Raw genomic sequence first — 13,827 nt, 5'->3', positions numbered from 1 at the left:
CTAATAGTTGAACAATATCTAATTGACAACATCTATTAATAATGATTAAAATACAAGTGGTCTTTTCACATTAAACGTGTCAGGCTTCTCGGTACCTGGCCTCTTTTCATATATTAGAATTATATTAGATTGGAAATTATAAATTAATTAATGTGAATTGTTATTTTAAAAACAAAAATATGTGTAAAACGATATCACAGATCGTATTTTGTGAGATCGATCTTTTATTTGGGTCATTTATGAAAAATTATTACTCTTTGTGTTAAAAGTATTACTTTTTAATTGTAAATATCGGTAAACTTGACCCGTCTCACAGATAAAGATTCGTGAGACCGTCTCAGAAGAGACATATTCGATTTTCAATCATCCAAATAAGTGATTAATTTATTGTTTTTGTCACATTTGTGATTCATCGTGAAAATAATTCTTTAGCTTTAAGAATTTAAAGAGAGGCCTTTGTAATTGAATTTTTTTTTTTATGATTTTGCTTATAATATGTTTTATTTTTTAAAAAAATAAAGATTTGGGGTCCTATTTGCATGAATTTGTGGAAAAAAGAAAAAGGGTGGCATAGTTTTTAATTAACTGCCAATAAAGTGAGAGGCCAATGGCCCGAATTAGCAGCAGTTCCATGCCACCATATCTCACACTTCAGTTGTTCCGCTTTCCTTCCTCTGCGAATATTCCAATTTCGTCGCGTTTCTTCCTCGCTCGCTTCTCTTCCACCACCGTCACCGCAGCCGCGGCTGTTACTCAGGTACATCGGAACACCTACGAATGCTGACGTGTATTTTTATTTGTTGAGCAACGGCTGGGTGTGGTCTGGGTCTGTGTATCCGCGTGTGGGATCGAATCGTTAAATCTCTATAGCGAGATATTCTGCCTCTTTGATTTGAAAAATGGAATCTTGTGTTATGGGTTTTGCTCTATGAATCGATGATAAGACGAGCTTGTTTTGAATGTGATTGTCTTGAGATTTGTACGTCTGATATTCTTTTCCTCTTCGTGGATGGATTATGTAGTTTTGATTTGCTAAAAATTCAAATCTTGCGTTTGCCAATATCTTCTTTACAAGAAAGATGTGGTTTTTTTCTGTTCATTTACGAGGATATACAAATACAATTCGCTCTCTCTCGGTGAATAAATTTGTTTGATCAATTTTTATGGATTTTGAACGAAATAATTTGAACCTTGCTTTTGAATCTTAGTGCTATTCCATTTATTCTACTGGATGTCGTATGACGGGGAGAAAATTTGATTTGGTGGTAGAGATTTACGTTTTTCTTGATCTGAAATCGAGCTTCCTAGTCTCAACATGTTGCCCCAAATAGTTTCACGTTTTTGCATGCAAAATAGATGTTAGTGCTATAGTGATAAACGTGGAATTTTTTTTATCATTTTGAATTTTTCATCAGTTATCTGGATGTGTTCTGAATGTGAATTATAATGCAGTTTTTCTGATCGCTATATTGGCATTTTGTACTGTTGAATCTTCTATGATATCACTGATTCTCTGTGACTAAATGTTTTGTGATCTTCATTTTCTGTGTGGTTCATTAGTTTTATTATCGAATCATGTGGTGATTTGTTTGTGCGAGGGTGTTATCTTTGGGGTCTGTCTATTTTTGCAAATTGTTTGCATGGGAGATAGATTGTAAAAGTTAAGTCCTAAATTTGGCATAGACTTCTCAAGTAAGTTCCTACATCTCAGTTCAGTGACGTAAAATGTATAGAACGTGTTACGTCTTTTAGTTGTATTATTGTCAAGAAGAAAATGTTGTTTAAAAATGAGTGGTGATGAAATTAGTTTTTTTATTACTTTTTCCCCTCATTGTCGCCTATTTATTTACAGATTGAACCTAACCTTAGGATAAGCATGGACAGGCTTTCTGGTGCTGCACGTCTCATGATTGTCTCGGATCTTGACCATACGATGGTAAGTTTTTGCTTTTATTATCCAGCTTATGTGGATTGAACAAATGAGACTGTATAATTCAGGTTGACCATCATGATCCCGAGAACCTCTCGCTTCTTAGATTCAATGGCTTGTGGGAATCCAATTATCGTGAAAATTCCTTGTTGGTGTTTTCAACTGGAAGGTCACCCACATTATACAAGGAGCTAAGGAAAGAGAAGCCGCTGCTAACCCCTGATATCACAATATTGTCAGTTGGAACAGAAATAACATATGGAAACTCTATGGTACCAGATGAAGGCTGGGTTGAATTCTTAAATCATAATTGGGACAGAAACATTGTATCTGAAGAGACCAAAAAAATTTCTGAACTTAAACTTCAGGTATTGTCATAGATACAGCATACAGATTGATTTATATGAATTGAAAATACCACATGGTCAGTAAGGTTTGTATGGGAATATATGGTCTATCTAAACATTTTGTGGCATTGCAGTCGGAAACAGAGCAACGGTTACACAAAGTAAGCTTTTATGTTCAGAAAGACAAGGCTCAGGAGATTATGAAGGCTCTTTCAATTCGCTTGGAAGAACGTGGGGTATGATAACTATTTCCCATTTATGTGTTACCATGTCAAGTTCAACTATGTTATATTTATGCAAAATCTTGTTATTTTATTTCACTGGAGAGAAGCAATTTTATTCAGCATTCTTCTTTTTGGCTTAGTCCCTCACCTCTCGGCTCTTTGATTTCCAGTTGGATGTCAAAATTATTTATAGTGGGGGAATGGACCTCGACATATTGCCACGAGGTGCTGGCAAAGGGCAGGCACTTGCTTATTTGCTTAAGAAGTTCAAGTCTGAGGGGAAAATGCCAGACAATACACTTGTTTGTGGCGACTCTGGAAATGATGCTGAACTCTTTAGCATTCCAGACGTTTATGGTGTCATGGTCAGTGTTTCACAAAATATTTGCTACTGTTTGCTTCCCCTCGATGGAATCTCAAGATTATGGCAATTAGTTTCTGAAAGCTTTTTTTTTTTAAAAAAAAAAAAAAAACCTCCTACAGGTCAGTAATGCCCAGGAAGAATTATTACAGTGGCATGCTGCCAATGCAAAGGATAATTCTAAAATAATACATGCAACGGAGAGATGTGCGGCTGGTATTATACAAGCTATTGGTCATTTTAACCTTGGTCCAAGTACATCTCCCAGAGATGATACAGATCTGTCCAGCTCTAAGATGGATAACTTTGATCCTGCTTATGAAGTTGTGAAATTTTACATGTTTTATGAGAGATGGAGACGTGCTGAAGTTCAAAGTTCGGAGTTGTATTTGGCAAATCTGAAAGCTGTTTGTGTATGTTCGTTTCTCGATGTAACTCTATCTTTATGCACACATTGCTTGCATGCTTTGGGGTTACTGTTAATCTGTTCTCCGCGTGTGTGTGTGAGTGAGAATCAAATGTTGCCAGATTCTATGCCGCATGAAGTCTGGGAGCGTGATATTTATGTTTATTTTTGTAGGTTCTTGTGTTATTCACTCTGGTGATGAGCTTTTTATTCATTACCATTTAAATGTTGACAACTGGTATTAATTTGAGACTGAAATGACTTTTGTTCTTATTCTTGGCCAGAATAAATGACCCCAGGATAGATAAGAATATCGAAGACGTTTGTTATCTTTGTTAAATCAGCCTGATGTTGGTTTGTTTCTGTAGAAGAAAAAGAAATGTGAAAGAGGATAAGTCACATCATATTTTCTTTTATTATATGACCCAAGACATGCCAAGTTGCCCATAGATGATTAGTTTGTGAGTTTCAGTTTGAAAATCTATGTTGTCAAGTGTATGGGCCAAATATATTTTATCAACCGGAAGGTTGCACTCTCTGTATCCAGATCTGTGTTTTTTTTGTTATCCTCAGTATTTTTGGATTTGAACTTAAACTCTGAAGCAGCCGTGGCTCGAACAAAGTTGAAAAAACTGATGTGTTTATAATCAGCTTCACTCTTAAATATGATGGTGTCATTCTTTCATTGTTTTTTTTCCTTGTATCGACAGTTTGTATTGCTGTCCTACTAGGACAAAACCAGTGTTGGAGCTTATTTCTTTGAATTTCCTGGTAAGGTATAGCAATCGAGCTTCACTATCTGCTTTCTTTTGCAGTCACCATCCGGGATTTTCATTCATCCATCTGGCATTGAGCAATCTCTTCATGACTGTGTAAACTTGCTTAAAACGTGTTACGGTGATAAACAAGGGAAAATTTTCCGGGTTTGGGTGGATCAGGTTTTACCCGTACAGATTGGTTCAGACTCGTGGCTTGTCAAATTCAAGAAATGGGAGCAATTTGGTAAATCTCGATTTCCCCGCTGGCTGGCGTTTTACTCAAGCATCCATTGAAATTGAAGCCTTTTTCTTGATTTTTATGTCACGCTAAAGTTTAGGAGTAGAAACAGATGCCATCTCTAATTCTGGTGCCTTTCTTGATTTTACCGAGTGCTGGTTGTATTATGCAGGCGAAGAGCGAAAATGTTGTCTCACCACTGTTTTGTTGAGCTCTAAGGTAGAAAATTCTGAACTACATTTTATGCTGAATTGGATCCATTTCTTTCCTTTTACTTATGATTGTTTTACCTACAGGATATGAGTGTTGCACAAGGGCTTACTTGGATGCATGTCCACCAGACATGGTTTGATGGGGAAGGGCAAAAAGATTATTCAAACTGGCTATTCTAGGCTGCATTTTAGGATTGGTGCTGTTACTTTCTCCAGGTATTAATAAATTCACCTGTGCCATTCAACCTCATAAACATGATGGCTCTTATTTTACCTCTTGACATCAATAAATTAATAAACGATTTCAGCGTGTACTAAAATAACCAGCAACTACAAAAAAAATAGTGGGCAAAAACTCTAAATCACTACCTGTGCTACAATTAATTTTTAGCCGCTTTTGTAATGGTTATGATACCATGTTCCTACACATGCATGAATGTGTCACCTGATTTTGGTACGTGTATATGGTTTAATTGGGTTGGAATATTATAGTAGAAAGATCGATAGATTTAAACAAAGATATGTGTTGATTTTGAACATCAATAATTCCATAGATTTTGCTAATGTGTCGATTTGATGGAGAATTTTGGTGGTAAACTTTAGAAATATGTTCAAGCTGCTGAATTCCAGCCGCCATGTTCTCCTCCAGGTGGTGGTCTTGCATGCATGCAGGGATTGACATTGAATAATTCTCGATGAATACTTTTGGAGATGCAAACTGTATATACATGGCTGCAGATAATTTTACAAGCCACGAAAAATAAAAATAAAATAAAAAGGTTGACGTAAGAACAAAGACAAGCTGTGACTGTCCATATCTAACTACGTCAATAAGCTAATATTTGTCAAATTCTCACTATATAAAATGCGATTTATGCATACTTTTGAACTCGTCAAGCAATTCATATTAGGAATTAAGGAACTGAACATCTAGATCTTTTTATTATGTTCGTGTAAAGATTTAGCAGCAAAGACCACCCATGGTCGCTCCACCAATCACCTTCGAATAACGTAACCAAGAAACAGCTATTGTTTCCTCGGGAATTAGTCGGACGAAGCTCGTATGTTTGGGTTACCAAAAAGAAAACAGCTATTGTTGGAATATGAAAATAGAGCATTGCTTACAGCCACGCCATACAGATAACAGTTAAATACACCCCTTAAAACTTATATATTATAAATGATTGAAAGGTATGGAACACATATGATATATATCCCAAACATTAACATTACATACAAAATGTAGCTTTATGATACAAGGCCATGAAAAACTCCGTTTGAAGAATTTGAATCTTTTACTCTTCAACGACTACAGCAGGAATGCCCCTCGGAATTTTTTGGAGCAAGATTCTAGCCAAGATCATAGGTGCGAGTCTTTTCACCCCCTTCCTGTATTGGCTCCTCCAGCGATTCTTCAATGCAATGAGGCCGATTTTGTGTTTCTTCCAAGTTTTCTGTTTCGGCAATTTTCATTTTTCTTGGAGTTGAGGATTCACAAGATTGAGCCTTAGCTATGGAGTTCTTGATGAATTTCTTCAAAATAGCATTGCCCTTTTCACAATTTCTTAGGGGGACCTTTTGCAATTTGGCATCCCCTCTAGTCATTTGTTGGCTGAGATGCGTACCGCCGTTGTCGTGGGCATTGCTAGACATGGGGGCAAAAGACCTTGTTCCTTCCTAGCTTGGGCGATACTGGGCGAGTAGTCGGCAACCGATTATCACATTGAAAAACTAATCATAATTTTCATATATACACGCTACGCTGTATGATGATCGTCATAGTACTGAAGTTCGAGCTACTTCTTTGAAATCTCTCATCGGTATTTCATTTACTTGAGTAACTATCAAATGTAAAAGAACACCTCTGATTTTAAGCAAGAATCAGTGGAAAATACAGTACTCATGGTAGTTATTACCTTCTTCAGCTCAACTTTTGCAGGGGGTTCTTTGTAGAAACTTGGCATAGGCATAGCTTTGACCGTCAAACTCTTTCTCAGTTGCTTTATTTCTGCATATTGATTTTCCTGTTGTCGAAACCCAGAAGATAAAAAGACAGGCAGTTCCTGTTGGCATGTATTTTCTCTTCTATCTTTGAAAAGAACTGATAAGCAAGATCAAATACCAACATTCACATCATGCTTTGATGAATAAAAAATTTGAATCCCAAACAATTTATGATGAATATACATTATCTACGTCTTTTCGTTTTTCAGCGCGTTCTTCCAACCTAAAGATGGGGACATTGTTCTTCTGCTGTGACGGAGGAGTAGCAGTTCTAATTAAAGTACCGCAAAACTAGAAGAAACATAGAAAAAAATGAAGATAAATGGCTTGATCTAATGAGCATTACGATGAAATGGTGGATGGAGCATCCTCCTCCTTCATGGTCAATGATACATTGTTGCCACTCTCTGCATTTATCTCAATCGATCTGCAACTATTACTGATTTAAATACTCGATAAGTGAATGCAGGCACTTGAGAAAATCTTTGATTACAATTAAAAGGAACAATCTCAAATAGACCAAGATCACCCATTAGGTGCTAAGTTGGCTGCAGTACCATTAGTGGATGCATGTTTCACAGGATGAATGTAAGATTACAGTTCAAAAAGAAATGTTATTCAAAGAATCAAGAATTGATGACGTAGGAAATTAGAACTAGAAATGTTTTTTTAACTGTAGATTGACGACGGCTTGAACCAGATGGTAACGTTGTTCTTCTGCCAGTTGCCTTAGGAAACGACACCTTCTCGGATGAGTTCAAACGTGAACCAGAACTGGAGTCCACTTCTGAATCTCTGGACTGGGCTTTCGTCATAACGCAGGTGTTCCTATTGGGTTCGATAGATTCTTGACCAAGTTTTTGGTTTTGAGGAAATTATTATTAGAATCTTTAATCTTATTTGGTGATTTGGTACCCAACTTTTCGACTTCTGCTGCAGTTGTTATGCAACCATTTTGTTTCTCTTTAGTCACTTGATTTGGTTCAGTGCTACTAGTAATCTCGTTGTTTAGATCAAGAACAGAGCCTTCCCCATCAAGGATAACTTTTTTCTCATCCTCAATAGGAACCCCACATTCGGTCTCCATTTCCAGTAAATTTTAGCTCTAAACCAAGTAAGCAAAGGCAACTGTAAATTATCAAACTAGCGATGGATCAATAACCGTAAAGAATCCAATGGTGCACGAATCGAGAAACAGGGCATATAGAGAAAAGTATTTTAACTTATAACTGTAGCATTACCTAGTGTGAGGATCCATGCTGCGACAAACGAAACACAACAAATGATCTGTATCGAAGTTGAATGATGCTTTCTATCGTATGTGGTTCCTTCCACAAGGTGAGAGGTTTCCTTTCATTCATGGAGAATTTCAAGTGTTTTTTTTTTAAAATAAACAAATGGACTGGTTCTTGGGCATTGGAGCGAAATGTCTAAATTACCCCCGTCCTAACTACCCCTAACTGCCACTCAAACTTCCTAGGAAAAAGGATGAAGAAAAATGAGAAATTATGTAGCCACATTCAGATTATTACAACAACAAAAAAGAGAGTGAAAGTCTGCATAAGTTATTTGCACTATCCATCTATAACATCAAGAAACAAAATTTTACTTATTTTATGTATAACTCATATGATTTACGCGGACCTCACATGAAAATCATGTGTTACCACATTTGGATCATTCCTCTGCAATGAAAACTGTAGGAACAAAAGACCCCTTATTTGCATATGAAATATGACTTAGTGTGATAAAAATATTTATAAAAATTTATCAAATCAAACTACACAACATATGCCATGTAATTAATCAAACCAGTCAACTATACACTTTTAATGAGATATATTCTTGTTTCTTGTTTCCATGCAACATGAACTGCATAAAAATGTGTTGGAGCCCAACATCGTGTCAAAAACTCCTACCCTTCCGATCCAATGAATTACAGGAGTTGCTTCCTTCCCTCTTTAGTTCCCAGAAATAGAATTGAAGCAACAATACCGATATTTCTCGTTTCTTGTTTTAGTCTTGACATGTCCATTCGTCTTGTTTGCACTAGCATTCACGGCATGATTCTCTGTCGTCTTCTCACGGAATGGCGATTCAGTTCTCTGGTCCATAAAGGAGCCTGAAGCAACATGCTTGGCGTGAGAGGAGGATTTATCCTGTGAAGCTAGTGCATTGTGGCTATGGTTTGTTCCCTTTGAGTAATGTGTGGACTCTTCAAGCCTGAAGTAAGATTTTAACGAGAAAAATCAGAGCAGAGTAGGTTTGGCTCAACTTGATATTGTCTACTTCGAGTACCGAACTATATTTGGTTTCAAGAAAGCGAAACTAAATCATGGTATTATTTCTTCGTCAGAACAGAAGGTGCTTTGATTATGGAACTTGATGGAAACCATAAATAATTAAGGTCGAAAAGGTAATGTGAAATGTGGGGTAAGGGTAGTACCTAGCAGAACAATTACGCAAACAAGCATTATTTTTTACCGACATTTGTTGTCTAACGGCCAATTTCATGTTAATTACTCCATAAAATATATTACCTGGAAGTCGTTTCTTATATAAAAATAATAATTATAAAATAAAATAAAAAATATGCTACCTGGAAGCATGATGGTCAGAGCTGTTTCTGAGTTCTTGTGAGGTCGTTTCTGTTGGTCCTGTTCTTGAGAATTCACAATTTTCGCTTTTTCTGCACATCCGATCAGCTTCAGATCCCAGAGATTCTTCCACATCACATTTTTCTAAATTAACTCTTGTATGGATTTTGGGATGAAAGATTCCCTGGTTACCATTAGTCTCCCGATACATGTAAATGATCTTTTCCAATGTTCCGAGAGCTTGTTCAACCTCTTGACTGACAATCGCATTCTTCGTCTTTAAAGTTTCTGCAATTTCATGGGTGGTTATTGAAATTTGTTCTAGCTCTTGGCCTGTAACGATTTCCTTGTCAGCCCTTTCTGTAAGTTCACTACTTGAATCATCACACGATTTCTGAACATTATTGAGTAATAATTTGCTTCCTTTAGTATCATTTTCATCAAACTCCTCAATTTCATCAATTGTATTTCTACCTACACTCACTACATACTCTGAGGCAATAACAGAGTCATCACGACCGTTATTCGACTCAGAATGATTACGTTCCAATTCTTTTGTCCCTTTTTGTCTAAGCTCAATGGACATGCTTTGTTTCAGATTTTCTTGTTCGGGGGATTCATACAATGTATTTCCCATAAAAAGAGCCTCACGGACACGACAGTACAAGGGGTCGTTCAAGGCCTCAAGAAATTTTTCATCGCCTTGAGAAACAGCAGCAACTTCCTGTAGTTGGCCCAGACTAATAAAGATAAGAGGGCTGCCAACGAACTAACTGAAGAAAAATAATATCCTGGCGTTCATTTGATTAAAGGGACGTACAGTATATCCAGATTTTTCCACTCATTATTAATCATATGATCATAATCAATCGAAAGACACCTTTACACAAATCAATTTTCAAAAGTTACCTTTTTGTAGAGCTTAAAACCACTACCTAAAAGCTGCCTCGAGATAAAATTGATTAATGCTGGAGGAACGAAGTCCAACTTGATATCCATGTTTGCAATTGTCCTGCAAAACTGGGAACACTGTGACCAGAGTCGGGGTGATTGAGCAAAGATTATATTCGAAAATGAAATAACGACACTAATTTCTGAACTGTTTTACACTCGCTCTAATTTTGTTGTTCACTTGAAATGGGGATGGAAAAGAAAAACTCACAGACCAATCTTTTTGTTTATCTCCTTAATCTAACAAGCATAATCATCATCACAAAAAAAGTGTAGAAATGATGCGTACACATCATGAACCTTCTTGAATTGATCATGGTTTAATGTTATAAAAATCAGAACCTTAGAACGAAACACTGGCTGTTAAATTATAACTTAAATAGAAAGGAGAAAACAGTATGACGGTCATTCAGTTAGCCAACTTAGCTAAGCAAACATGCCCAGACATTGATACTGTGCATTCCGCGTGCATCAATCGTCCATATCAAAACTCATACACCCATTTTTCGAAAGCATTATAGCAAAAATTGATTTCTACATGTTTTTATGCACATGTACTTTCCAGGTCTAAGGCAAGAGTGATGATATACACAAACTAGGATGATGAAATAGTTTTATGTTGTACCTGAAGAAGCTTCTATCTGCGGTAACTTTCTGTAAAGCAAAACCTCCCACCAAGCCTATTCTTACTACATCCTGTGCGTCAGGTATCCCGTCTCGAGTGAACCCATGAGTACGTATATCAATAGTCTCTGAGTCAGATATCTGAAAATTTATCAAATATTTCATATTTCTAATAAAGAAGAGAGTCATTTGTCTCACAAAGAAATAATGATAATTTACCGAGTTCAAAAGCACCACGATTAGACCATCCTCGAAATACTCAAATGTAAAACCATGTAGTAAAGCCTCTCTACTGGAAAGCGGCCACGGAACCTTCATCCTTTCTTCCAAATAATTGGGAAAATATCAGCATTTTATAGCCGTGGTCCACATCCAAAACTACTGCAAAAATTACGAGTAGCAACACATTACCTCACCAATGATATGTTTTCACTGGTTCTGATTCTTCGTAAACATTGGGATGAGACGACTTTGAATGTTGGAATTGAAATTTGAGGCAACCTGGAAGGATCAAAGCTGGCAGCATTATTATAGATTCAAACACAGAAGAAATAAATCTCTATTACAATCTTCCAAATATTTATTTTCATCTCATTTTTCATATCTTCTGATAAAATCATTACATCTAATTACCATTTCCCAAGAAAACTCAAACATTATAATATACACTGACTCAATTTTAATATTTTAAGATACCCAAAAACTAAACATATATCATGAACTTGGAATCGACAGAAATGAAACCAAACATTGCCATAGAAGTTAACTGTTACCATTTTTGATAGAGACCTGACTCCCATGAAATACAGAGACCTGTCAGAGATGAAGAAATGTCTTCACAATTTTGTGTGATCCATAAAGTGATAATGCATTTAATAACATTTTGAAAAAGGGTAATATCTGAGTATTTTTAAGTTTATCTTACAAACATCGAGAGGTCCATCCACATAGCCTTCAATAAGCAGTGAATGGAATGGAGTGCCCTCTGGTCCTTCTCGATACATAACTCGAAATTCTTCTGTTTCTTCTTTTACCTAAATAAAAGAATGTTAAACATATTTTCCACTCTAAACTGCTAAACCCAATAAGATGTATATCCACAGTTAATGATAACGTAAATCAATATGAGCCATCATGGATAATCAACTAACAAACTAGAAAAAACGAGTTTTCAAAAGCTAGATAAAATTTCCCGGTCCAGATAGGACTAAAGTTAAAATATAGGAAAGCCAAAATGTCAAATTTAATCTTTCAGAACTTTCACACGCCAAATGTGGAATGCTAAGGTGAGAAATTTGTCATGAAAGCTTCAATAAAAAGACGCACCAACAGCAATTTCCACATGAACAGAAGAAAAAAGATAGAAGGGAGATGTTCTTGATCGAGTTAGTATTAGAAAGATTGCAGGAAAAAAAAAAGATTTGGCAAAGGGAAAATGGACAGCATACTTTCCAACCACGATTTAAATCCTTGCTGCTTGATTTTGTTGCACTTCTCAACATTTCTAGGAAGTCGGAAACTTCCTTGCTTTTTCTTTCCACCACATTATCCAGGTATTCTGAAAGTAATGTAACTGACATAATAATATTCGACAGAACATAAACTTTGCACATTAATAGTAAAGCCATGTATCAGAAAACTCAGTTATCAAAAAACAAACCTTCAAACTGCAAATATGATGACTCTAAAATTTGATTCTTCAGAAGGGTCTTAATTGTCTCATCATTTGTCAAGTCAGGAGATGCCAAGGTGTTATCCAGTTTGCTTCTATAATCAGATATATCACCTTTCCTCTCCATATTTGCTTTCAAAACAAAAGGGGGAAACTCCCACGGAATATCTAATGATCAAAACAAACAAATTGATTTTTATTGATCATGGACATACAAGTGCACTACAACAAAACCAAATATAGTTTTTCTAGTCCAAACTAAAAGGGAATAATCTGTCAGCCAGAAAACAACCTAGAAAACACAAAATTAAAAACCAACAGTCTGAGAATTTTTCAAATCACCATATTCTATACTATGATATAAGATAAAAAGAAGCCATCGATGCCGTTACTGTGAACAGATATAAGTATTTACATTATGACACATTTAAACGTGTTCATACTTTCCAAAACAATAAGATGTGACCATAATACAGAAACGGGCCATAAAATCAACCGTAGCAGTACAAGAAATGAATAGTTCAACAAATTCTTGCTGAAGATCTAATCTTTAAAGCACCCAATGATATAGGACTCCAAACAGAATCATACTCAATCTACTTATTGTTTGAATAACCTTCAAACAGCATATTGATCATCTCTACATATCTCATAAGCAAAATCAATCCGAATCAATAAATGGCCATAAAAGCAGGTAAACTCTCACTAGCAGCCCTTGTATTCAACAGAAACCCAATAGATTTACTAAACGTCGGATGCAAGAAAATTGCAAATCGCAAACAGAGATGATCGCAAGAGGAGTCGAGTCAATATCAGCTGATACTATACAAGCCTAAAATGGGTCTTTCTTGAACACCACGAATTTGCAGACACGAGGCAGAATGAAATGATGCGGCATCAAATTCTTGAGAACTTCGTAGGAACACAATCTGTTGAGTTGAATATTCTTCGTACTTGGAAAAATTCAGTAATGTATTTAATGCAATTGAATGGAACTCATCGAAAAGCAGGAATCTTTAAATCCGGAATTATTGAATAATTTATATTGTCTAAAAAAAATTGGTGAATAATTTTCGACTGCTTAGAATTTTTTTGGTACAGATTCGAAGAAAGATCCATATGACAACTGAATTTGACGATTTTAAGCTGATTGAATTCGAACTAAGTGTGACATATTTACTTGTTACTAGTAAAATTAATCATAACTATTTCCAATCTTGTGGTAATTATCGTCAATTAGAAGGTTTCTTGTGAGACGGTCTCACGAATCTTTATCCGTGAGACCATCGACCCTACTAATATTTATAATAAAAATAATACTCTTACCATAAAAAATAATATTTTTTCATGAATGACCCAAGTAAAATATCAGTCTCACAAAATACAATCCGTGAGACCGTCTCACACAAGTTTTTGTCATCGATAATTTAAGCAACTTGTTGTACGTATAATGAAATATGCATTTAGAGATGGATAGAAAATTTTGACAAAGTTCCACTTTGA

General features: G+C 35.8%; 2 protein-coding genes across 4 annotated transcripts; one reads left to right on the top strand and one right to left on the bottom strand.

The window, feature by feature from the left end:
• Positions 1-564: 564 nt before the first annotated feature.
• On the top strand, positions 565-5,367 carry LOC140805006 (sucrose-phosphatase 2-like). Its single transcript, XM_073161186.1, has 9 exons — positions 565-757; positions 1,853-1,936; positions 1,999-2,298; positions 2,412-2,513; positions 2,672-2,866; positions 2,985-3,275; positions 4,084-4,270; positions 4,437-4,483; positions 4,561-5,367. The coding sequence occupies exons 1-9, from the start codon at positions 608-610 to the stop codon at positions 4,654-4,656; spliced, it is 1,452 nt and encodes a 483-aa protein (XP_073017287.1). The 5' UTR covers positions 565-607; the 3' UTR covers positions 4,657-5,367.
• A 2,871-nt stretch (positions 5,368-8,238) lies between these two features.
• On the bottom strand, positions 8,239-13,394 carry LOC140804627 (uncharacterized). 3 transcript variants are annotated; one of them, XM_073160699.1, is made up of 11 exons: positions 12,941-13,394; positions 12,313-12,492; positions 12,101-12,225; positions 11,578-11,686; positions 11,426-11,465; positions 11,064-11,153; positions 10,872-10,971; positions 10,654-10,793; positions 9,987-10,089; positions 9,080-9,801; positions 8,239-8,703 (listed from the first exon to the last, which is right to left on the bottom strand). In XM_073160699.1, exons 1-11 carry the CDS (start codon positions 12,975-12,977, stop codon positions 8,442-8,444), a joined length of 1,908 nt encoding a protein of 635 aa, XP_073016800.1. In that variant the 5' UTR covers positions 12,978-13,394; the 3' UTR covers positions 8,239-8,441. The 3 variants fall into 3 exon arrangements, with proteins under 3 accessions (XP_073016800.1, XP_073016802.1, XP_073016801.1); XM_073160701.1 differs by having other exon boundaries at positions 13,031-13,394; XM_073160700.1 differs by having other exon boundaries at positions 8,241-8,703; positions 12,101-12,210; positions 12,941-13,391.
• Positions 13,395-13,827: the final 433 nt, after the last annotated feature.

This window comes from Primulina eburnea, chromosome 11 (assembly GCF_022965805.1).
Source record: "Primulina eburnea isolate SZY01 chromosome 11, ASM2296580v1, whole genome shotgun sequence".
Lineage (NCBI taxonomy): Eukaryota > Viridiplantae > Streptophyta > Magnoliopsida > Lamiales > Gesneriaceae > Primulina > Primulina eburnea.
The sequence above is the reverse complement of the archived record's forward strand: the minus strand, read 5'-3'. Positions and strand labels throughout refer to the sequence as shown.